The following is a 24,634-nucleotide window of genomic DNA, read 5'->3' on the forward strand; positions in this document are numbered from 1 at the left end:
GGCTTTACAACCATGTTTGATAGGGATTCGTGTCCGCACATCTAGTGGAGTAAAATGGCTGACGGAAAACTGCAACGGTGTTAGGATTTAATTACATAAAAAGTTGGAATAAGACATGTAATAGTCATCACCCAAAGGTACTCACTTCATCTGGTAGACTGACAGGAGCCAGGAACAGAATCCCTAGAATGGAAGTTGGAGAAACAGAATGAGCTAGTTGACTGATATCAATTAGGCAAGAACCGCTGATCTATTGATGTTCCTACCAATCTCCAAAAATTAGGGCTATGTCTGCATTTGCAACTGTGTTGGAATTATATGGTGCAGATCAATGTAACTGAGCATGGTCCTAGATAAACATTAAGAGAAAGAACACACAAGTACGTGCCCTTTGCTTTCCCTGTGCATTTTCACAGAAAAACCCAGTACAGTACTAGTCACTGTCAAAGGCAGTAGACTTGGAGAGATGGACCATTTGTCTGACACAGCTTGGCTCTTAATAAATAAATAATTAGTATTATTTGTTATTTATATCCCACCCATCTGGCTGGGTTTCCCCAGTCACTCTGGGCGGTTCTCAACAGAATATTAAAAACACGATAAAACATCAAAAATTAAAGCTTCCCTAAACAGGGCTGCCTTCAGATGTCTTCTAAAAGTCAGATGGTTTATTTCATTGACATCTGGTGGCAGGGCATTCCACAGGGCGGGGCCATTACCGAGAAGGCCTTCTGCCTGGTTCCCTGTAACCTCACTTCTCACAGTGAGGGAATCGCCAGAAGGCCCTTGGAGCTGGACCTCAGTGTCCGGGCAGAACGATGGGGGTGGAGATGCTCCTTCAGGTACACAGGACCGAGGCCGTTTAGGGCTTTAAAGGTCAGCACCAACACTTTGAATTGTGCTCAGAAATGTACTGGGAGCCAATGTTTCACTGTTACGTTCCAGATAAGAACAATGTAATCCGATGAACACTTTTTCAGAAAATGGCAGGATTAGAAATAGTGAAAGCAATTCATGAAGATCATTAGGCTACCAAGCATCACCTCCTATTTGTCTGCCTCATGATGAATAATATCATAGCGTAATTGGCAGGTTTCCAGAAAAGCACTATTCACTCTGAAAACATTAGTCATCTCTACTCCTCCCACCCTTTCTTGAATGTCTGGTTGACCCAATTTACATACAGTGACAGAAGCTCCTTTCAGCAGAATGAGGCTCCATCCTAATTTCCCCACTTAAGCTTACCACATCTTTGTTGTCAGCGTCCAGTGGGCTGGTCTCTGATGGGGATTTCTCCTTTTCACTTTGCTCTCCATAGAAGAGCGATGTGAGGCTTCATGTATCCAGCAAGAGAGACAGAAAGAAAGAGCATGTGGTTGGGAGAAGCACAGGGGGAGCAAAGAAGAAGAGAAGAGAGGAGGTCAGCATGGATGAGAGTTGGGGAAGAAGAAAAAGGAAAGAGGAGAAAGAAAAACATTATTCTGATCAGACCAACTGTTAAGTGTCTTCACCCCACAACCCAGGAAAGCAGAGAGGACTGCAAGAGGAAGGGTGAGAGAGAAAGACAAAGTGGGCATTTTTAAGCTTCACCAACAGCACTCCATTATTATGTTAAAGCTCAAGAAAGCCACTAGGGATCAAGTGTCTCCTCTTCAATGAATGAAGCAGTTTCAGTTTCACAAGTATTGTTGTGTACTGACTTGAAGGGGCAGGAGGCTCCCTGACAGCCAAAAGCAGAAACATCTTAAATGAAATGCACTGTGGCTGTACATATCCACATATGCCACATACTCTTGACTGCATGGAATCAGTCAATTAAACTATTAGAATGTGTTCCATTGCCCCAACCCTGCTTGCTCCTAGCAAAAGAGCCTCCTAAGTTCAAAGCGTGTGGGGCAAGGGGCAAGTTCTGTTCCTCTGTGTAGGTGGAACAGAAAAAAATGTGTTCGTATGAGTTTGGGGTTTTGCAAAAGCCATGGACTTCTTTAGCTGTCAGACCACCAACTCGATCCTTTGGACAATATTTGATAAATATTTGACAATATTTATCACGCCAATGTACCAGGCCCTTTTTGAGCAGCTAGAAGCTCAGGGCTATCGAAGACCCTCTTGGTGCAAAGCAGATGTTCTATGCCCTTCAATTCTCCATCACCTGAATTCAGCCTGGATTCTGCTACCACAGGGAGACCAACCATTTTCCTCCATTTCTTTTTCACTATTAGAGGTTATAGTGGTTATAGATGGCTGCACAGTTCCTGCCTCTGCTCCAGGAAAGTGACATAATTGAATCTGTTACATCATCACAGATACGACCTCACTAATCCAGCACAGAGCCAATGTTTCCAGTACTGGGATGAGGAAAGAAAATTCCCTGTGAAAAGGAAATTGGGCAAGGGCCGAAGTCTGTGGACTTTGCTTCCTCCTGCTGCTGCTGGTCAACCTACTGAGCACTCTAAATGAACACATATAACCAGCATGGCACTGAGCTCTGCTCAGTGATTTTCCTGGCAAACCAGAATGGTGGGGGTTCTTTAAGACTGTGAATTTTGACTCCCACCCACTTCCAATGTGCACTTTGCAAGTTGGCCGGGATCCATATCAACAACCACTCTTTCCCAGGACTGCGGTTGGAGATCCAAAGTTCATGGGGGGAAATCTGATTTGAATAAAAACTTACCTCAGCTTCTTTGCTATTACTATCTAGGAAAGGAGCACTACAAAGGGAAGGGATAAATGACACCAAGAGCCAAATCAAACTACCAGTGGAAAGTGACAGACCCTTTAGATGAAGATGCAGCAGAAATAATCTCAAGTGACATTAGAACAGGAATCCTGGATCAGAATTTCAACAATGATTATTTCAGAGCTGTGGTGTCTGAAATAAGGGATGCCCACTGTATACAATGGAAGTGTGTCATTTTAGAATGGAGGATAGCACTTGAAATCAACTAAAATCAGGAACCACAACGTTAGTGTGATATTGTAAAAAACAAATTTGAAAGTGTCAGATGTTGACTTTGACTGTTTCCTGTGCCCCACACATGTAAACAGACCAGAAGTAATTTTTTTCACCTCCTGATTGGGAACAAAACCATAACCAAACAATCCCACCATCACCAGATAGCCAACATCCCAGAGAGTAAGGATCAGGAGAACTTTCTAGAAGAGCGTGACCAGAAGCTATTCCATGCCATTTGAGTATAATTCCTACAGGGAATGTCCTGTGAAGGAAAGGAAAGCTACTGCAAGGTGAAGATTAGGTGGGTCCATTTCAATTTTCTATTTTTTTTAAAAAATCCACTAGGTTGGAGTGAGGCTTAGTCCTACTCAAAGCTCACTGAAACATAAAATTTAAATCCCATCGAAGTCAATGGGTTTACTCTGAGTTGGAATAAGTCCTATTCCAGCTCAGTGAAGGAAGGGCAAACTAATCTGATTTGAAACTTAACACATTTCTTGGAATTCTCTTTCACCTGTATAGGTTCAGGTCATTTGTACAAGAAAAATAAGATCCCCACTGCCTCCAATGGATTTTTTAAACGGTTCCCTCAAGGATAGGGAGCCCCAAGTACAGGCAGGGAAACACAACACTGTTCCTTTTCACTGTGAGAAATTCAGGTGAGAAAGTGAGGTAATTTTGGGAAAGTCGTCTGCCCCTTGTGGGGGCTGGACCAAGCTCTCCTTTAAAAGAAGTGGGGATTCCTTTCTTTCACAAGAATTCCTATCTTCCCAATGTTTCAGTCCCATTGTCACCATCATATCATTACTCATAGGAGTTCCATGTGCTTGGAGGAAAACGGCTGATTTAAAAAAAAGGGGGAGGGGTGGTAGGAGAGAAATCATAACAATAATTAGATCCAATAATAATAAACAACAACAACCGCTACTACTTCGGATTCACACAGTACTTCTAAACTGCTTCAAGCAACGTTATCAAAGGTGATAGGCAAGAGTTCTAAAACACAATGGAGGTAGCTAGAACATCCTTTTGTTTATTCTGCTCAACAAACATAAAATGTCAAAGCACTGCACTTAACACAAGAAAATACAGATAACAAAAATACTATGTCTATCCACCATATTTTTTGCTCTATAAGATGCACTTTTTCCCTCCTAAAAAGTAAGGGGAAATGTGTGTGCGTCTTATGGAGCGAATGCAGGCTACGCGGCTATCCCAGAAGCCAGAACAGTGAGAGGGATCGCTGTGCAGCACTCCCTCTCGCTGTTCTAGCTTCTGGCTTACCCCCTCTGTCCCTTCCCCCACCTCTCGGAAAAGCCCCCAAGAGCCGAGCCGAGCGTGGCTTTTCCCCGAGGAGGGAGAAGGGCAGCCCGTTGGGGAAACACCTGCAAGCGCCGCACACATGCTCCTCGCAGCTCGTGAAAGGGAGCGCTGAGCAGAGCCTGGCATGCATACAGGCTCTGCTCAGCGCTCCCTCTAAAGAATACTTTTTTTCTTGCATCCCCCCTCTAAAAACTAGGTGCGGCTTATGGTCAGGGGCGTCTTATGGAGCAAAAAATTCGGTGTCTATCTATCTATCTATCTATCTATCTATCTATCTATCTATCTATCATCTATCTCAACTGGCTGCATTCAACAAACCTGGTGCACAAGTAGAAGCCAGGACAAGGGTTTCTGCTAGTGCAACAGGGCTTTCTCCCCTCCCCTCTCTTCACACCTCCCCCAAATCCACCCTGGAGGGTTGGCAGAACCACACTCCCCTCAAACAGTGAGCAGGGAGAGGGAAGGGGAGACCATTCTGTCTGGCAAGCTGAATTCCTCCTGCTGTGCTGCATTCTGAGGTTTCTGCCGTCAGAGCAGTGAACACATGCTCATGTGCACTAGAAAACTTTGTTTCCTTGGTAAGAAAGCTGACTTGATCCGGGTTCTATGCATGTTGTACAGCAGGCACCGGAGGGACCCCTTCAATCATTCTTACACTCCCTCAGCCATGCAGATTCTAGGACATCTTTGCCCACTGGGATCCCATCTTGGGGCTGCTGCTGGTCGCTGCCCTTGTTGCCAGCTCAGCAGCACCAGTCAACATTTCCTGGGGTTCTTATTTTGGGTAACAGACTGCCCTCCTATTGTTCCCCATCCTTTTAGGAAAGCTGAATTCTTACCTGTCATTGTCCATAAGCAAGGCCAGGCGCCCATAGTCCCAAGCTGCTTTCCGAAGGCAGGAGAAGACCAGCAGGAGGAACTGGAGGAGAAGACAGAAAAGCAACAGCTTAGGGGACCCTCTTCATGGGACTGAGAGGAGCCCACCCTTAAGAAGTGTCCTTCCCCTTTATCTATGGCCTCACATCGTGACAGAAGCCTGGTTTTCTTTTTTAACCTATAAAGCCTTAAATGGCTCAGGATTACAATACTTCAGGGACAGCCTCTCCTCATATGAACCAACCCAGACCCAGCAACCATCATCTGAGGCCCTTCTTCGTGTGCCTGCTCTATGAAAGGTCCAGAAAGTGGCAACACAAGAAAAGGTCTTGGTGGCTCACCCCTGGAAGGCTCACCTGGTTCCTTCATTACATATCTTTAGGCACCAGACAAAACCAGGCCTTTGGTGTTTAACTATATGTGGCTTTTTAAAAAAGGGTAATAATAATAATAATAATAATAATAATAATAATAATAATAATAAAATAAAAATACAGCAATGCACCAAACATTAAAAGCTTCCCTAAACAGGGCTGCCTTCAGATGTCTTCTAAAAGTCTGGTCGTTGTTGTTCTCTTTGACATCTGGTGGGAGGGTGTTCCACAGGGCGGGTGCCACTACCGAGAAGGCCCTCTGCCTGGTTCCCTGTAACTTGGCTTCTTGCAGTGAGGGAACCACTAGAAGGCCCTCGGCGCTGGACCTCAGTGTCCGGGTAGATGTGAGATGATGTTTTAAACATATTTCTTTTTCCTCTTGTTTTTAATGTATCTATGTGCAGTTTTTTTGTTTGGTTGGTTGTAAGTCGCTTTGGGTTGTTGCAAGATAAAGCAACCAATAAATTCAATAAATAATAATAAACCTTGTATGCAGTCATCCACATAGCATCAAAACAAACTTGGAAAAACTTTTCCATTACAAATTCAGCTCACATCCACAGGGTATACTTCAGTCTTAAGTGTTAAGATAATTTCTCTATAGTTGCTGCTACGACTGAGACTGAGGGGAAGTTACTGTACTATTTTTAATAAATGATATAAATCGAGACCCTACAGAGTCAAACCCATCTTTCTTTGTGATTCCTCTTATCACCTCCCATGGCGAGTTAAGTGTTCCATAAGTGCTATATTCCACACATATTAGGTCCATGTTTCTGTGGTGGGAGGGGGTGGTCCCCACCACCATTTGTCTTGCTGAACACTTCTGCTTTCACACATTTTGGTATTTTGTTAAAGGGCAGCACAAGTTGTTAGCTAAACAAAAAATCATGCCCAAACCTGCATTTGCTGAGATACTGTGAAAGTGAGATGGGAGAATGAATGGCCAGGAAGGAAGAGGGAGTGTTTAACCTTTATCATGCCTGCTGGTCTTCCCTTGCAAAGCACACAAACACTCAAGCCAAATTTCCCTTTTAAGTTGACTCCTGGACTTGGAAAAGGTGAAAAATATGGAGGAGGGACTAAACATTTCTTACCCAACTTGCAGTTTTCCCAGCAAGTCTCCCAACACCATATAACATTAGTGGTATAAGGATAACTTGGGGTTGGGGGTTCTGTTTTATGTTGTAACATGTAGCTCCACCCTAGGCTTTATCAGAAAGAAGCAACTTTCTTTAGAAGCAGAATAACATGAACTGTGTACAGCAGTGTCATCAATTATCAAGCGTTATTCTACATATAGCAGCACTGATAACATGGCAAACTCAGGATGGAGAAACATCTGCATATGACTTTTAAAGGTAAGCTAATATCAGTGTGGAACATTTTTAGTGTGTTCTCTTCTAACCACTTCCCTTTTTGGAAACAAGACAGTGATTTGTATTTTTGGAAACAAGAACGTAAGAAGAGCCTGCTGGATCAGGCCAACAGCCCATCATGTCCAGCATCCTGTTCTCACAGTGGCCAACCAGATGCCTGTGGGAAACCAGGGAGCAGAACATGAGAACAACAGCTACTGTTTCCAGAAACTGGTAGTCAGAGGCATATTGACTCTGACAATGGAGGCAAATTATAAAAAGGTAAAAAGGTAAACAACCCCTGGATGGTTAAGTCCCGTCAAAGGCGACTATGGGGTTGTGGCATTCATCTCACTTTCAGACGGAGGGAACTGGTGTTTGTCCATAGCAGCTTTCTGGGTCATGTGGCCAGCACAACTAAACTGCTTCTGGTGCAACGGAACACCGTGATGGAAACCAGAGCACATGGAAACACTGTTTACCTTCTGGCCACAGCAGTACCCATTTATCTACTTGCACTGGTGTGCTTTCAAACTGCTAGGTTGGCAGGAGCTGGGACAGAGCAACAGGAGCTCACCCTGTTGTGGGGATTCGAACCGCTGACCTTCTGATTGGCAAGTCCAAGAGAATTGGTGCTTATACCACAGCGCCACCTGCATCCCCCAAGGCAAATTATAGCCACTGTGGATAGTATATACAGATAGTATGCATGCATAGACACTGGGAAGAGTTGAAACAAGAGCAAACGGCTTATCTAATAATGAATGTGAAGCTGAATGTGAAGCTGAATGTGAAGCAATGTGGATCCCGAGTAAATGGTTAATAATGGTTAAATGGTAAATGGTTAAGGACCTTCCGTCTTCACTCACCAACCAGATGATGAAGTTAAGGGCAAGCACCGTGGGTACACCGCCAAACGGAAGCCCTTGCAGGACAGAGCTGCGGGAATGGGCGTTGAAGCACTGCTCTGTGCTGTTGTTTTGGGCATCCAGGAATATGGAGTCATCCAGGGAGATGGAACTCCAGTTTCCTGCCAAAGGATCAGTTCTGTACATCCTGTCCATCTATGAAGCTGGTGGTCTCCTAGAGAGCTTTACTCTGTAAAATACCTGGGTAAAGTTAAGAGGGGCAGGGTTGAAAGAGACTTTAAAAGCTCTATTTATTTAGTAAGCTTACATGCTGCTTACAATACATAAAATATCTTGAAGGGGTTTACAATAAGGAGCCAAAGACTTTAAAAACAGTAAAAGATCATGGACTTTAAGATATGCAGCAAACTCAGTATACAAATACAGATAACATATGCAAATAACATCATTTTAAAAACTCAAATGCAATACAATCCTTGAACTAATAAGCAATATGATCCAGCAATCCGCCAGGAAACGTCTAACCAAAGAGATACTGGCTTGGTTTGCATACCATGCTATACCAAACCATAGTTTAGAACACATGTGCAACTGTGCAGGCCCTGGTAGAGGAGAGTGCAGCTACTCTGCACTGTGGTCAGTCCATTGCTGCACTGTGCTAAGCCACAATTTGGCGCAGTGTGTCATCTGAATCTGGGCTTGTGATTTAGCTATTTCCAGACTGTATTTCCAAAGCTGTAAGCAAGGTTCGTCCTATAGTTTACAGCTTCTGGTTTGTCCAGAAGAGCTAAAGCACAAGCTCAGGTTTGGATGACAAGATAAGCCAAACCAAACCACAGTTTAGTGAAGCACAGCAGAAAGACCATGGAGAAGCAAAGTATTGGTGTAATTTGGAAATATGGGTGAAATTGCACTAACTGCTTGGTCTGTGTCTCGTCTCCCAGGGGTGGCTAACCTACAACCCTCTGGACTTTGATGTACTCTAACTCCCATCAGCTCCAGCCAGCCCAGCCAACGGTCAGGGAGGATGGGATTTGGAGATCAACTGTTAAGACATGGGTACAGCCCTGTTCACTCTGAAATCACCAAGAACCATGAACAATAGGCTGCTGGATTACATAGACCTCAGCCTGAACCAGCAAAGCAATTCTTGTATTTGTTTTCCACCAGCTCTTAAATGGTCCCAATGCCGGGGAGGAGGCAAAGCACCAGTTGCAGTGAACTCACTTAAGAAGAGCCCTCCTTGTTGGATCAGGCCAAAGGCCCAACTAGTCCTGCCTCCTCCATGGCAACTCGATGCCTGTGGGAAGCTCACAAGCAGGATCTGAGTGCAGCTCTGCCTCGTGCTCTATGACAAGGACTTAGGAGCCTATCCTCTATCCTCTTTACACTTGTGGTTTCTTTTTTATTCGTACCCGAGAAGAGTCATTCCCAGATTTAGACTCCGTTCCAGACACCAGGATCAGCCATCATCACCACTGTGGTGGAGTCCGTCTGAGCTCCGCTACAAAACAAAAACAAACAATAAGTTTTGGAAACTGAGTGACTTGAGCTGTACAGGCCCTCCGGTATTCGTTACATAATTCTTTGTAATAATCCAGTGAAACATGTCTTGCCACACCCCACCAGCCCTTGCAAAACAAACATCTGTTTTGAGAGGCAGGAGTGTCTTGCTTAGATCTTCAGGCATCCAGCTGAATTGGCAGCCCCTGAATTGCTCAGGCCTGTAAGCATTTGTTTTCACCTGCCAACTTCCTTTGTTTCTAATGATCAACCTAAACAGGACTTGGTTGGCAGTGAGGTAGAACAAACACAGCAAATTCGTTTCACTAAACTTGTTGCATGCTGCATGTGATAAGCCTTTTTAAAGTGGCATGCATGCACATGATTTACATACTCTTTAATCAACAAAAACTTCTGATTTACATGAAACAATATAAAATAATTATTAAAGATACAGATAACTCTGAAAAGTTAAAAAACAACAAGCCGGCATATTTTTTAAAATAAAAAATATAACTAAATGAAATAAAACAATAAGTATGTGTGAAGCACCCTAATTTGGAAATTAATGTTCAACTACTCTGAGAACTGTAGCTCTGAGCGGGGAACAAGGATCTCCTAACAACTCTTAGCACCCTTAACAAATTACAGATCCCAGGATTCTTTGAGGAAAGCCATGTTTAAAGTGGTATCATGGTGCTTTAACTGTATGGTGTGAAGGTGTGGCCACAGTCTCCCTCTTTCAACAGACAGTCAGGTTGTGCATCCATAGCAGTGACCTGAGGAGGAATGACTGATGAGAGGAACACAGAGAGAAGAAACGCCACGGTGCGTCTGCAGCAGCACAACCAGGCACCTTCATCTGCCCCACCTGCAACAAAACATGTCTCTCCCTTATCGGTCTCTATAAGCCACAGCAGGTGCTGTAACCTTCCAACAGTTTTACTTCACCCCCAAAGGCGCACTCCTCCATTGTCTCCTAAGTCAGAGGGAAGCCAACTCCCTCCTTCAAATGGGCAGTGGAAATAAGTCTCTTTTGTCTTTCAAAATGGCAGCCGAGTCTGCCCTCTGTCTGAGTGTGCAGCTCCTTTCTGCCTGTGCCTGCCTTCTCTCTCCTCCCCTCTTTATGTAAACAGAAGGGAGGTCGCCATCTGGCACTGCCAATTGCTGCATAATTCATTCCCCTTTTGTTAACAAAAGTGACCCTCTCACAGAGAGAGCGTCTGGACCAGAGAGACTCCTAGGAACCTGCAGCTTTGAGTTTATTTTTCCCTGGCACAGAGAAGGCTTTTCAGGGTCAGCATTCAGGCTGTTTCCGCAGTTTATAGCTTTCCTCTGCAAGAAAGCACTTTCCATGGCTTCTTCCATGGGTGTTACCATCACAATAATCCTATGAAGCATGTTAGGCCGAGAAGTAATGGCCAATTGGCTCAAGTGTGTTTACATACATATATAATTTTATTTTTATGCTACTTTTCCTGAGATCAAACCATGCTCAAGGTGGCTGGCAACATGAAAAAATACATAACTCCAACAAAAGCAACCCTAAATAAAACATTAAAAAAGACACAACCACACTACACAATTTCCACATAAATGGAAAGATCTAAAATAAAGATACAAAACTCAGCAGTAACAACCCCCCTAAACCGCCAAATAACACCCCAGCCCAAGTGTCTGATTCGCAGCCTCAGCTTTTGCAGTTGGAGTCAGTCCGGGCCCCGACCTCCCAGGCCAGGTGGAAAAAGGCCTGCAAGGCAGAGAGAAGGTCTTCCAGGACTCTCAGCCAACATGGGCTCTGGCCTCTTCAGCAGCCTCAACATTTGAGGTTTCACAATGTTTACATGTGATGTACACATGCTGGGAAACTGCAGCCAGTTATACCTTCCCTATACAAGTATGTGGGACCGTCACACATTAAGAAGCACTAATAATTTTCACACATTTTCACACATAGAAGCATCTTTGCATAGAAAAATAAAGGGGGCGCACATAGCAGCTTCTATTCTGATTTTAGGTGCATCCCATTCTGCCTACTTTACAGATAGGCATGGAGTAGAAAACAAGAGTTGGGATGTCTCTTCTCTTTTTTGTCCAGGGTATCAAGACTCCTGCCTCTTCCTGCTGAAGTAGACACAGCTTTGCCACATCATCAATATTCCTTTTCTTTGTCTTCCCTTGAACTCCCACTGAGCCTTCCTGTCAGATCTACCAGGGTTGGTGACACTTACTAATTATGTTAATGAAAGATTTTTAAGAATGTAATCTCATTTCTTAGGAGCTCTGCACTCCTAGTTAGCTCAAATGAGAGTCTGGGGGGAATGTGCAAATATGCAGTTCTCCATCTGTGCTCTGAAGTTCTTGGAGGGGATTCCACAAGCACTGACCTTCTTTCCTCAGTCAGCCAAACAATATTACCGAATACCAATCTTGCTTCCCTGCAATATCCAGTCTGTTTCAGAGCAATCTGTCTCCTACGTCCCTTCTCACAAAACAAATGCGGAGGCATCCCTCTGGCTCAGTTTTTCCTAAACTACCGTAAAACCTTGGTTACCTCAACAATGCAAACAGAAGAGCTCCATCAGTACTGGGGAAATCATCCAAAATGTTAAGTGCACAGACACTCACAAGGGGAACAACACACCACTGTGCCAGGCTCAAAGATTCCTCTCAACAGTTTCCATTTATACTTTCTTTTCCATTGGCTTTTCTCAAGGTCCTGCCCTTTATTCCCTCCTTCCAGTTCTCACATGAACTGATAAACAGTAGGCCACATTCACACCATAAAGGACTATGGTACCACCTTAAACAGGCATGGCTTCCCTCAAAGAATTTTGGGAGCTGTAGTTTAAGGGTGCTGGAGATTTTATTCCCCTCCCAGAGCTATGATTCCCAGAGTTCCTTAATATGAGGGATTGACTGTTAAACTACTCTGGAAACTGTAGCTGGCGGGGGGGGGGGGGGGGAGGGAGGGGAATTAGAGTTCTCCTAACAATTCTCAGCACCCTTAATAAACTACAGCTCCCAGAAGCCATGACTGCTTAAAGTGGCATCATAGCACTTTGAATGTATTGTGCGAATGTGGCCAAAGTCACTTTGCACCGCATAGCTTTTCTGTTTCAGACAATACAATCAAAAAGCAAATCATCAACAAAGCAAATCATCAACAAGCCAACTTCCTTATACAGTCATGCCTCAGGTTACAGCCGCTTCAGGCTGCATTTTTTCAGGTTATGGACCACCGAAACTCGGAAGTACCGGAATGGGTTACTTCCGGGTTTCGGCGGTCGCGAATGCGCAGAAGAGCTAAATCGTGCTTTGCGCATGCACAAAAGCGTCGAATCGCAACCCGTGCGTGCGCAGACACCGCTGCAGGTTGCAAACGTGCATCCTGCATGGATCATGTTCCCAACCCAAGCGTCCACTGTACCTGGAAACTGTTAAAGAAGCATTTCCTAAATAGCATGACAGATGTCATGAGATACTGGCCGCCTACTAACCTGTGCCAAATTTTATGCACGCTTAGCGTCCCAATTCTAAGTACAAACAGTACAGCTTATTTCCCAAGTGCTGTGTTTAGATTCAAGCAGTACGACAAATCAGCAAGACTCTGGTGCATGTAACCAGTGTACAATTGCAAAAATTAAGTATAACAAACTAAGAACAGAAGGGAGCTAATACCAGTTCAGAATTACTGCCCATTAACCATTTATTCTTCCCCTAGGTGTAAATGGTCATCAATCTGTATCACTATTCATTAAGCGTTTTAATGAGGTCCTTACAGTATGTATGTCACTTAGAACCTATATGACTCACAGAAGGATTGCCCCCCCCCCCCAGTTTGCAATACAGTGGTACCTTGCAAGACGAATGCCTCGGAAGATGAAAAACTCGCAAAACAAAAGGGTTTTTTGAGTTGCTTCGCAAGACGGATTTCCCTATGGGCTTGCTTCGCAAGACGAAAACATCTTGCAAGTTTGTTTCCTTTTTCTTAAAACCGTGCATTCACTTCGAGGAGCAACTCATAGCACGCGGTGTGGTAGCCTTTTTTGAGGTTTTTGAAGACTTTGGTGCTTTTTGAAGCTTTTCCAAAGTCCGTGCTTCACAAGACGAAAAAATCGCAAGACGAAAAAACTCGCGGAACGAATTAATTTCGTCTTGTGAGGCACCAATGTATTTTTTGTTGGCAAGGATGTTATTTTAAAGAGAGGGACCGACTTAGTAAAGCTGCCCTTCTACTACATCTGAAATTTGGTCCATCTAGCTTTTTACTGTCTATACTGTAAACTCTGCACCAGCTGGAAAACAGCTCTCCATGGTGTCAAACTGGATTTGCCAGGGATCGAATCTGGGATCTTTTGCTTGCAAGGCACTCTCACTACAGCCTTTTCTTATATCACAGCCCTTATTAAATCTTAACTTTTAACTATGCATTTGGGTAAGTTATGTATCCACATCAATTCACTTCATTTTGGCAAAGCCCCCTCCTCATTTAGAGCCTTGCAGATGCTGGATTCTAGGAAACAGGTACTATGTCAGCAAATTGCTTCAGTCTCTATCATTCAACCTTTATAATAGGACAAGCCAAAGTAGCTGGTACCACTTTAGAAAAACTCATGCTTTTATGAACAAAATAAGGTTGATAATAATAATAGTAGTAGTAGTAATATAATAAAATAATAATAATAATAATAATAATAATAATAATAATAATAATAATAATAATAATTGATTTATACCCCGCCCATCTGACTGGGTTTCCCCAGCCACTCTACAAAGCTTCTTCTTTGACAAACAACCTCAGGCAAACATTGCTTTAGACCAGAATCTGAGCTATTCTGAGTGGAGGTATATTTATTTTTCATCTCCAGCTGGGGGCGATTGCAAATACCTATAATCAAACCTCCAAATGTGATTGTTAACATGCAGTCTGTCGTGGGTGTGCATCCTCCAAAAGCCACTTTAAAGTCTTCCTAGCACCAGACTCAACAAATAATCACGATGACAGAATAGGAAGATGTGACAAAAGCTAATTACAAGAAAACTCAAAAGAATATGCCCAAGCAAGTTGTATTGGCTTGTTTTCTTAATTCTATTCATAACCGTCCTCCCCTGCAATGAGACAATATTAATGTAATTTGATTGCAGATCAAAGTAAGTTTAAATTAGATTTTACGAGGGGGGTAGCACAAAAACTCAGCACAAATGCTATTTGATTTTTAGGAGCCCTAAATGTCAGTTATATGCTCAACTTCCTCCTCATGCTTTGGTTTTGTCATCTGAGCTCACTGCTCCTGCCGTTCTGGTCTTTCGACATGCCTGAGTGGGAGGTCTCCATCTTGTAGCAATGCAGCGTGCGGCAGTGGGGTCATCTCGGATTAGCTGTTCTTTGCTGCCCAGAGCCTTGACAAATGAATAAAGCTCAGCCGTGTGCATGACTTGGGTTGCTGAGAGCGCAACGTCAGTGGAGACCCCCAGGGAAAGAGGGAAGGGAAGGGAAGCCTTTAGCTGGTTACACTGACTCAGCATCGCAGACAAATCGATAGCTAGCACTGCCTGGGAAAGATGTCTCAATAGAGGCCTCAGTGCTGAGCTCAGCACAAACATCAGGTCATGACATGCAGCAACTGGGGGAGGGGGAATAAAAGCAGCATTGACCTCCAGCATGCTTCACTTTCACTTGCCAAGAAAAGAACAAAGCGACCAGGTCTTGACTGGGTCAATAACTTTTGAGATTTCAAATGAGAGTAAAGGGAAATTGAAACAAGACAGGAAATGAACCACAAACAGTGACATATGATCTGGGCTCCATAACAAACCCGTGTTTCATAGAATCATAGAACTATGGAGTTGGAAGGTACCAGTGTTAGAAACTGAGGTTTTAGACATTTAATTTTGATGTTCCCTCTCTCCTCCTCCCTCCCCCCCCCAGCTTCTCCTTGCATAGGTCTGCTTTTTCCCCAGGTTCTGACATCCACAAAAATGCTTCTTGCACAATGACACAAAATGTGACTCACACTTACGAAAAGCCCTGTGTGACTATGGCTCTCTCTCTCCCCCCCCCCATTACAACTCACATGATTTTGAAAGGAATGTGCTCCCACCTGCATGCATTTCTGAGGAAACAGCCATGATTTATCCAAACATGTACTCATCAGTACAGACACCACATGTGCGTTCTGTATTTGGCTAGGCCAGAGGTTTTTAACTATTTTTTTTTAAAATGATATTTATTCAAATTTTCAAAAATACAAAAACATTTAAAAACATCAACAGAATAGAAAAACAAAAAGAAAAAGAAAAAAGACAGAAAAAGGAAAAAGGAGAGAAAAGTGCATAAATTCAAAATTACTTCATTTCATTATCTTGTGTCTTAGACCTCCTCATACCTCCCTTTTTGTATTCCAATTCAGTCATTATTTTAGCAAGTTCTTCCCATATTTGTCAAAAATAATTTATCTTAACAATCTATCTCAATTTAAAAATATTATCTTTAACTTTATCTTTACCTTCCAAAGCATAAACTTTAAAATTTCAAATTTCAAATTTCAAATTTCAAATTTAGAATTTAAATTTATATTTATACCTAATGCCTTCAAGTCTTTCTGCTAAAGCCAATTATTTCCTTTCCGGCACAATTTATTATTTCATTAATATTACTCAAAAATAACAAGATATATAAAAGAAAGTTCTCTTCTAGTTTTATCCATCGTCCCTTTCTTCCTGGTTTCGGGTTGTATCCGTCCTTTCTTCCCTTTAGGTCTTAACCTTCATTCCGGTGTTCTAATGTCTGAGGCTCTCAAGTCACTTCCATGCCCCCTCTGCTGACTTTCGTAATCCTGATTATAATACGACGCTTCCTTGTCCTTTGTTGAAATCTTTCGTGGTTTCTTCCCTTTCTCCTTGGGGAGTGGATCTCTGGGAAGTTCCATACAGTCATAATCTCCATTTTCATTTGTCAGGTTGCTCCATTCCCCCCAGTTCCACTCCCCATTGCTGATTTTGTAATCCAAACAATAGTTGCTCCAAAAATACTTATCCTCTTGTTTCACAGTCCCACTAGAGCTAAGGATTTCCTTAACTCCAAAAGTTTGCAGACACCCTTTAAGTTCACTGATGTTAGATCTCTCATTTTGTAACTTCCATTGCCCTTGGATTTGCCTTGAGTCAGTTTCCTGAATTGGTTGTTGTGGAATTTCTTTCTCCTCTTCTCCTGTCAACTCATACTTTCTAGCTACAGCAGCCATAACGTCCAGTTTTTCATCCACCAAGTTCATATCCTCCTGCAGCTGCTGTAGCATAGCATCCACTTTGCCAAGGGCAGAGAGCAAAATTTCCTTCCTGCTCATTTCTAGTCAAGGTCAAGTATCTGATCTCACGCTGGTTCTCACAGCTGTTGTGTCTCTTTGTGAACTGCAACAAAGAAACTAACAAACTCCCTCTAGAGCAGTGTTTCCCAACCTTGGGCCTCCAGCTGTTTTGGAACTACAATTCCCATCATCCCTAACCACTGGTCTTGCTAGCTAGGGATGATGGGAGTTGTAGTCCAAAAACAGCTGGAGGCCCAAGGTTGGGAAACACTGCTCTAGAGGACACAACTTCTGTTTAACCTCCATCTTTAAAATGTATCAAACAAAGGAAAGTTTACTTTCAGTTTTCTAGTACTTTGTTTCCTTACAAAAAGCAAAAGCAGAGGGCAACATTAAAGTCAATTTGTTTCTCTTTTATTTCTATCTGTCCAAATCCGTTTTCTTCAAAGAATCTGTCCTTACGTCCCGTCCCCAGGTTAGGGGCAATGGGAATTTATATTCCTTTGCTTTCTCTCTGCAGGGTTAGATAGTCAAAGTTCTTTTACCCCCTTTCCTCTTGCTGTCAAGGGGTTTTTGATGGTCATAGGTGCAGGAAATTTCAATCTTAAAATCAAATTCAAGACTATTTAGTTTGTACGATCTTTGCTTCAATCTTTTTACAAAAAGCGGGAGGCAGACTTCCTGTTTAGACCTTCCCGCTTCGTGCCTAATTAAAAAAAATGTTTTCCTTAATCAAATCCTCCGTTTTTACTCACGGGTACTTGTTTAGAGTCCAAATGTCAATCAGGAAAAAGTCAGCGCTCTCCGACGATGGCTGTGCGGCTTCCCTCCATGGAAATAGCAATCGGTCCGTTGCACCGCGCTGCTCACCCCACTTCGCTCCGGAGCCCCGAAAGGGGGTTTCCTCGCGAGTAGGGGAGGCGCTCTTGGTGCTTTGCCGAACCCCACGTCCCCAGGCTTCTCTGCCTGAGGTTTCTAGCGGGTCCCCACCCTCGCCGCAGTGGGAAGACCCAGTTTCCACGGAGCCTGTTCTTCCGGTCGGAGGTTTTTAACTATTTTTATTCCACGGCTCCCTTGGCCAACAACGTTCTACAGCACCCCAGTGGGGCTCAGGAGCCCAGTTATGTCACTCCTTGCCTGCAGAGCTAGCAGCCTCTCACCCTTTTTCAAACACCCTCCCTTGTGGAGTGTTCCCTCAACCTCTTTTCATCTCTCCTTGGGAGTCGTCTGGGCAGCCACTGCTGCCACCCCTGGCCTCTGAGCTCCCCCTGCCCCAAAGAGAGGTGCCTCCTCACACTGCCCCACAGGAGCCTGGCACTTGTCTGTCCATTCCCAACAGCAAGGGCTGGCTGGCTGCACTCCCTTGCCAGCTTGCTTGCTTACTCCCAGGCTGCCTCAGCTCCTGGCAACCAGCACCCCTTGGCCAGCCGCAGAGGCACCACTTGCCTGGGAAGCTTATAGCCAGGGCTGCTGAAATAAACAGTTGTGCAATCCTTTGGGAGGCAGAGACATGAGAGGGCATCAGAGGGGGGAGGGAAGGAAAGAGGGACAGATGCCAGTGTAGTCCAAGGCCCCCCTGACCATCACTCAAGGCACCCTAGGGTGCCACGGCACACTGGTTGAAAACCACTGGGATAGGCTACTGGAAACAGTACACAAAAACACTTTAGGACAAGTGACTCACAATCTTAACACTTGGGTGGACAGCTCCCAGGTCGACAAACCAGACTTGATCTGTTTTCTCTCATCAGTTCTCTCTTGCTCTTATTTGAGAATCCTTCTACTTTCTCATTCTCCCATAATAAATATTTACTTTCCCCTGAGAAACGTACTTATAGATGATATTGTACAAATAAGCAGTGCTGTTCCCCATAACATCTCTACAAAGAATCAAAGCCTAAGAAGGCATTGGCACCCATGGCATTTGGCCATTTGGGCACCCATGCCATAAGTGAAATTCTAAACATGAGATAAAGTTACAGTATGAACCTGCCCAGGCCCTGAGATCATCATCTGAGGCTCTTTTCTGTGAGCTACTTCCAAAGGAAGGTGGCAATGACAGACTAGGCCTTCTCTGAGGTAGCCCCCTCCCTAGGAAGTACCTTGCAATTATTTCAGCACCAGGCAAAGCTGGGGTTTTTTAATTTATTTCCCAGGCATTATTAATGTGATTTTATCATTCTATTTTTTACCCGGCTAAATTACCTTGAGAGGTTTTTTATTAGTAGCAAATGATACAGAAATGTAATAAATCTAACCCAGTACATACAAGGTCCCACCATCCCATGTTTTTTGGGCTTGTCTACAGAATGGGATAGTTGCCCTCTCTGTATGTTTATCAAGAACATCCTCTTTAATGCCGTGTCATGCTTGTGCAAAACACACAGAGGCTGGACCTGGGATCATTGGCTTAGCTACACTTGAGTTGTGGTAGTGTGTGTACTTGCCTGGGGTGGACCTTGCTGGATGTTGACCGGCTGGCTCTGAACCTAAGAGTGGAATGAACTCACAGGAGAAATAAACATAACAAAAAATCATACCCAATAGCTTGCAAGCGATACAGAAGTACGAAAACGGGACATGAAACAAGTTATCGTAGAATAATCTCTCATCTCTTTTCATATGGCACAGTCCAATTGCAAAAGGATTCAACACTCCAAAAGATCTCTGCCTATTTCTCTAATTTTTCCCATGTTTGTTTATGATACACCTATTTATGCATTAACACGCCCCAGCTAAGAGGGCAGTTTCTCCAAGAAAACAGCAGGTTCAGGCTCCTGTTTTTGTTTTGTTTTGAGAAGAAGAGCATCTTAGCAGAAGCACATTTAGCCCTGGCTGAATGAATTCCTGGCTGAGATCTCCTTATATCCACAGTGCAGCTTGGTTTTCTCACATTCCCAGCAGTAGCTTCCTCCCTGAAATTGCTCCAGAACACTTTAACCAAGCTAGCACTGAAGAGATCAGGAAGGGAGCATTTCAGCAAAGCACAGAATGTGAATTTATTTACTTGCTGCATTTATAACCTGCCTTTCCTTCCCCTGCCCCCCCAAAAACAAATAAAATGACATACAGTGGTACCTCAGGTTACATACGCTTCAGGTTACAGACTCCACTAACCCAGAAATAGTGCTTCAGGTTGAGAATTTTGCTTCAGGATGAGAACAGAAATCGTGCTCTGGCAGCAGCAGGAGGCCCCATTAGCTAAAGTGATGCTTCAGGTTAAGAACAGTTTCAGGTTAAATACGGACCTCCGGAACGAATTAAGTACTTAACCCGAGGTACCACTGTTCATGGTTCTCTGCACCATCCTTTTATCCTTACACCAACCCTGTGAGGTAGGCCAGCCTGAGAGGTATTGACTAGCAAGCTCCAAGACAGTGTGGAGATTTGAACTCAGGTCTCCCTTGTCCCAACCACTGCACCACACTATGGGTGACTATGTGTACACACAAGACACAGGACCCCTTTACTTTCCTGTGCAAGTTTGTATTTAGATCTTGTTTTTTTTAATTAAAAAAAAGTAGTTGGCTAGGAACTAAGTGATATTCACCAGGCTATACATTTCTCTTGGAATAATTAGCAGTCAATTAGTCCTAATTGTTTATGTGGGACGTAAATGAGCTCAGCAGCTGTAGTTAGCATCCATATAATAGTAATGAACAATTTAAAAAACCCTACTGCTCAGACTGCAACTGCCCATTTTCATTTAATTAGAGCATGATTACTGGAGATCCATGTGGGTGCAATCGCAGGGGAAGCTGGGCTGAAAGGATAACTTTAAAGATCCTCTGGTCCATTACCCCGGGGGAGAGAATTTGTACCCACAAGGATCGTCCACTTTTTCAGGCCCATGGGCACATCTGCAAAATGGGGCAACTCCCATGGTATCACAGACCTACCAGAGCCACACACACACTTGCCCTGCAACTATGCACAGACACATGCGCACTCTCTTTCCCTCCTCCCTGCCAGCATTTAGGCCTGGCATTTCTCTTTTTTCCAATTCAAGGGGGCAGATGAGCTTCCTCAAAAGTACAGATGAGCAGACAAGACTTTACCTTCTCAATTTCTAATTTCAGCAGGGGACTGACTAGGGCAGTGGGGGAGAAGAGGCAGGAATGGGACTCTATGGGAGCCAGGGGTGCTTCTATGGGTGCAGGTGCAAACCCAGCTCCTGCACTGGTGACTGACGATATACCGCGGCCTGCAAATGTTTTCCCGCCATTCTGAAATGTTTTTAGAGTTAAGAAGTCGTAGAACTTCCCTTGGTAACTCCAAGCCCCATGCAACCCCGTATTTTGGCCTTCAGCGTTCTTGGTGCTCAAATCCAGCTCCTTCTGAGGAACAGCCATAAGAGGACACCAACACCTTCTTCGTTTGCTTGTCCACTCACAGAGGTATTTGCCTGGCCCTCGCTGGAAGCTTTAATGCTTGACTAAATGGAGATTTGGCTCATCTAGCAAGAGCTGTGTTCTTCAGAGAGCGCTTAGACTGCACTCCATTAGGCCGACTCCAGGACTGAGGGAGTCCTCAGTTAGTTGCCTCTGTGAGCTCCTTCCTTTGCATGGGGGCCTCCCATTTTTATTTTTATTTTGGAGAAGGAAGGAGGTTCCTTTAGTATAGGAAAGCAGTGGGCTGTTTTTCTTCAGAACTGAAAGGATCAAGACAGCCCCTCTTGGAGCAGGCATGGCCAAACATGGCCCTCCTGCTATTTTGGGACTACAGTTTCCGTCATCTCTGACCACATGTCCTGTTAGCTAGGGATGATGGGAGTTGTAGTCCCAAAACAGCTGGAGGGCCAAGTTTGGCCATGCCTGTGACTTGGAGCAACCAACATTGTCCACTTGGTTGTAAGTTGCTTTGGTTTGCCTTGGTCAAGATAAAGTGACTATCAAATTCTATAAATAAATGAATAATAAGCTGATATTTTCCACCACTAAAACATGGTAATTTTCAAATCAAAGAGCAACAACACTATGTTTACAGGCCCACCCCCCCAAAAGCATAATTTACAAATTCTCTTAACTTTGGGTTAACTTTTAACAACTAATCAGCGTTTTAAAACAGCAACAACTCGACACTTGTATATTTGAGACTCACTCTGTAGGATTAGTATACATTCTCCTAAGCACGAAAATCATCAGCTCTTTCCAGAGAACACACATTTTATTTTTTACGAGTTGCAATTTGCTCTTTCCCCACCGAGGTGGACTTGAAGCGCGTGGCCACACATGAAACCAGAAAACACACCAAATCATAAAACTAAATTACAAGGGAAATAAAAAAAACACAGTCCAAAATACATTCTCTTGCCAAGCCCAAAATTCCCCGGGAAGCAGCTTCTCCACCATTAAGCTCCCATGCACTTCACTCCATGCACCATCATTAGGGGGGAAAGGGCATAACCCAGCGGTAGAACTCATGCTTTGCATTAGAAGGTGACAGGTACAATCCCAGTCATTCCTAGGTAAGGCTTGCAAGGGCCCTTGTCTGGAGAACTCCTGCCAATCAGCCTAGGCACTTTTTAAGCTAAGATGGGTCAGTGGTCTGACTTCGCGTAAGCCAGCTTTGGATATTACTAAGGGTGGAGTGTGTCAGCTTCTCAATGTAATGGGTGCCCACGTCAAAAGATTGGCACTGCCTCATTACAAGGCTGAAAGGCGCATCAAAATCCTCAGTCGTCTAAACTGCGTGAAACACCCGGAGCCAAACTAGACGTGAGACTTCAAAAGAAACAAAACAATGGAGTTTTAAGAGACACTAGGCACTTGGAAGCTTAAACCTCACTCACAAAAAAGAAAAGCTTATTAAAATTGCTACATACCTGGGGAAAACTGCCAGACAGGCTTAGACACAGATAACAATGCCACTGGGATTAACTGGGTGGGGAACAGGGAATGCTTGGATCCTGGTTCGCACAAGGCTTTGTCTCTCAGTTGGTCCTGACGAAGTTCCCAGAATCAGCCTTGGAGTCTGGATTCTTGCTATGAAGCAGCGGCGGCGGCGGCGGCAGCTGTGCCCTAAGCCCCCTGGAGACACAAGAGGGAAGCTGCTGTCAGTACATCTGAGGCCTCTACAGTTGTATACGCAGCTTATGATGCATGAAGAATTGGCATCCTTCCCCCAGCCCTTTCCTTTTAGGGCTCTGGAAACAAACCCTGCGTTGGTTGGCGGAGGAAAGAGGTAGGGTGGGTCAAGCTCAGCTGCCAGAAGAGGGTTTCTAATTAACAACGCAGCACAACCCCGCTCCAGGAAGCAGAGACCCCCGGAGAAGAATCAGCATCCTCCGTCACTTCAGATGGGCTTCTGCCATCGCAGAACAGTTCTCTCCCAGCTTTGCCATTTATACACCATGCTTAGCTGGAGCACAGCTCCCGGCACTTCGAATCAGCCAGGGAGTGTGTGGGAGGACTCTTGCACACACAGACACGCCAGGCACATACACACAGAGTTCCCCCACCCCTCCACCCCCCTGTCACTGCAGTAATTCATCAATTTCATCTGATTCAGCACTTGCCGTTCAGTTATTCCTGGAGTGGGAAGGCAGGCTGTCGGCTACAGCTAGGTCACAATTTGCAAGCGGGGGGGGGGGGGGGCAGAGGTGGGCCTTATAAGTTGCCTGGTGCCTCTGCCCCCAGGGACCATCAAGTGTCACAACCAGAGATGTATTACCAGTCCAAAAACCTGGCAGGCATTTGTCCTGCTGTGCTGCATTGAGCCTATTCGAATTCTTCAGAGAAATTATTATCTTTCATACAGCAACTAAGAGGGGAGAGATAGAAGCCTGGGTGTAGACCTAGCGGTGACATCCACCTGGTTTTCTGATCTCAGTTTAGTACCGCCTTCCCCAACCTAAACATTTTGGGCTACAACTCTCATCATCCCTGTCCACTGGCCATGCTGGCTGGTGCTGATGGGAACTGTAGTACAAAGCATAAGAGCTGTCCTGCTGGATTAGACCAGGGTTTCCCAAACTTGAGTCTCCAGCTGTTTTTAGACTACAATTCCCGCCATCCCTGATCACTGGTCTTGCTAGCAAGGGATGGTGGGAGTTGTAGTCCAAAAACAGCTGGAGACCCAAGTTTGGGAAACCCTGCATTAGACCAAAGGCCCGTCTAGTCAATCCTGGTCTCAGAATGGTCAACCAGAAGCCCATAAGAAGCCTGCAAGCAGGACTTGAGCACAGCAACACTCTCCCCACTTGTGATCCCAAACAACTGGTATACAGAGGTATACTGTCTCAGGGAGTGGATGCATAAAATAGCCTTATAACCTCAATGAATGTGTCTAACAGCCTTTTAAAGCAATCTATGTTGGTGGCTATCATTACCATCTTATGGTAGTAAATTCCACAATTAAACAATGCACTGTTTCCTTTGGTCTGTTCATGCATATTCCAACACTCAACTTCACTGGATGGCCCTGAGTTCTAGTGTTATGAAAGAGGAAGAAAAACCTTTTTCTATCTGTTTTCTCTGCACCATCTTCCACGCCTCTATCGGAGCCTTGACCATTTGGGGGCCCCTTTCCTGATCCTTCCTCAGCTTTACTGTGTCGTTTTTGAGGTATGGCAACCACAACTGTACATGGTCAAATCAGATTTGCATAATAACAGTGTGGCATCATGTTGTTTAGCACAAGCATCTCATTAATCAAGCTAGGGATGAATACAGTGATTACACAATGAATTTAATCGGCTGCCTATTAAAGACTACATGACGTGTTCCCAATCTTTCCTCCAAGGCACACCTAGGATTGCTCACCCAAACCTGATTCAGATATTACTTCCAGGTTGCCTCCTTGTCAATGCAAATAAGGGCATTTCAACCTCACACCTTTCTTGAATAACTTGGGTCATCATTCATGGGCTGCTGCCTTTCTCTATGGAGCTGTGAGCACCACCATCCCAGAATAAACAAGACTGTTTGTTCCTGCTCACCTATCCCAACAGGAGGAAAGTTCACCAGCCTTTGATTTTAAGGAGTCAAAATGCTTCCGCCTCTTTTCTTTGGCCAGGACTTAAGAGAATGCAGTCTCTAAGGCTCAAATTAGAGGCTGATTC

The 24,634-nt window shown here is 44.3% G+C and overlaps 1 protein-coding gene across 5 annotated transcripts in view; it reads right to left on the reverse strand.

The window, feature by feature from the left end:
• TMEM63C (transmembrane protein 63C) overlaps nt 1-22,785 on the reverse strand; it is a 51,154-nt gene extending 28,369 nt beyond the window's left edge. The window contains exons 1-8 of one of the 5 annotated variants that reach the window (XM_081859912.1): nt 22,397-22,785; nt 19,020-19,061; nt 9,175-9,263; nt 7,760-7,999; nt 5,122-5,201; nt 3,768-3,800; nt 1,246-1,333; nt 146-183 (exon numbers count right to left, since the gene is read on the reverse strand). In XM_081859912.1, coding sequence (XP_081716038.1) covers nt 146-183; nt 1,246-1,333; nt 3,768-3,800; nt 5,122-5,201; nt 7,760-7,954 — 434 coding nt within the window. In that variant the 5' untranslated portion in view covers nt 7,955-7,999; nt 9,175-9,263; nt 19,020-19,061; nt 22,397-22,785. The remainder of the gene's footprint in view (nt 1-145; nt 184-1,245; nt 1,334-3,767; nt 3,801-5,121; nt 5,202-7,759; nt 8,000-9,174; nt 9,264-19,019; nt 19,062-22,396) is intronic. The other 4 variants (XM_081859914.1, XM_081859913.1, XM_081859915.1 and 1 more) reach the window with 4 other exon arrangements.
• Between the last annotated feature and the right edge of the window lie 1,849 nt (nt 22,786-24,634).

Source organism: Podarcis erhardii (genome assembly GCF_964252035.2).
Source record: "Podarcis erhardii genome assembly, chromosome: 1".
Lineage (NCBI taxonomy): Eukaryota > Metazoa > Chordata > Lepidosauria > Squamata > Lacertidae > Podarcis > Podarcis erhardii.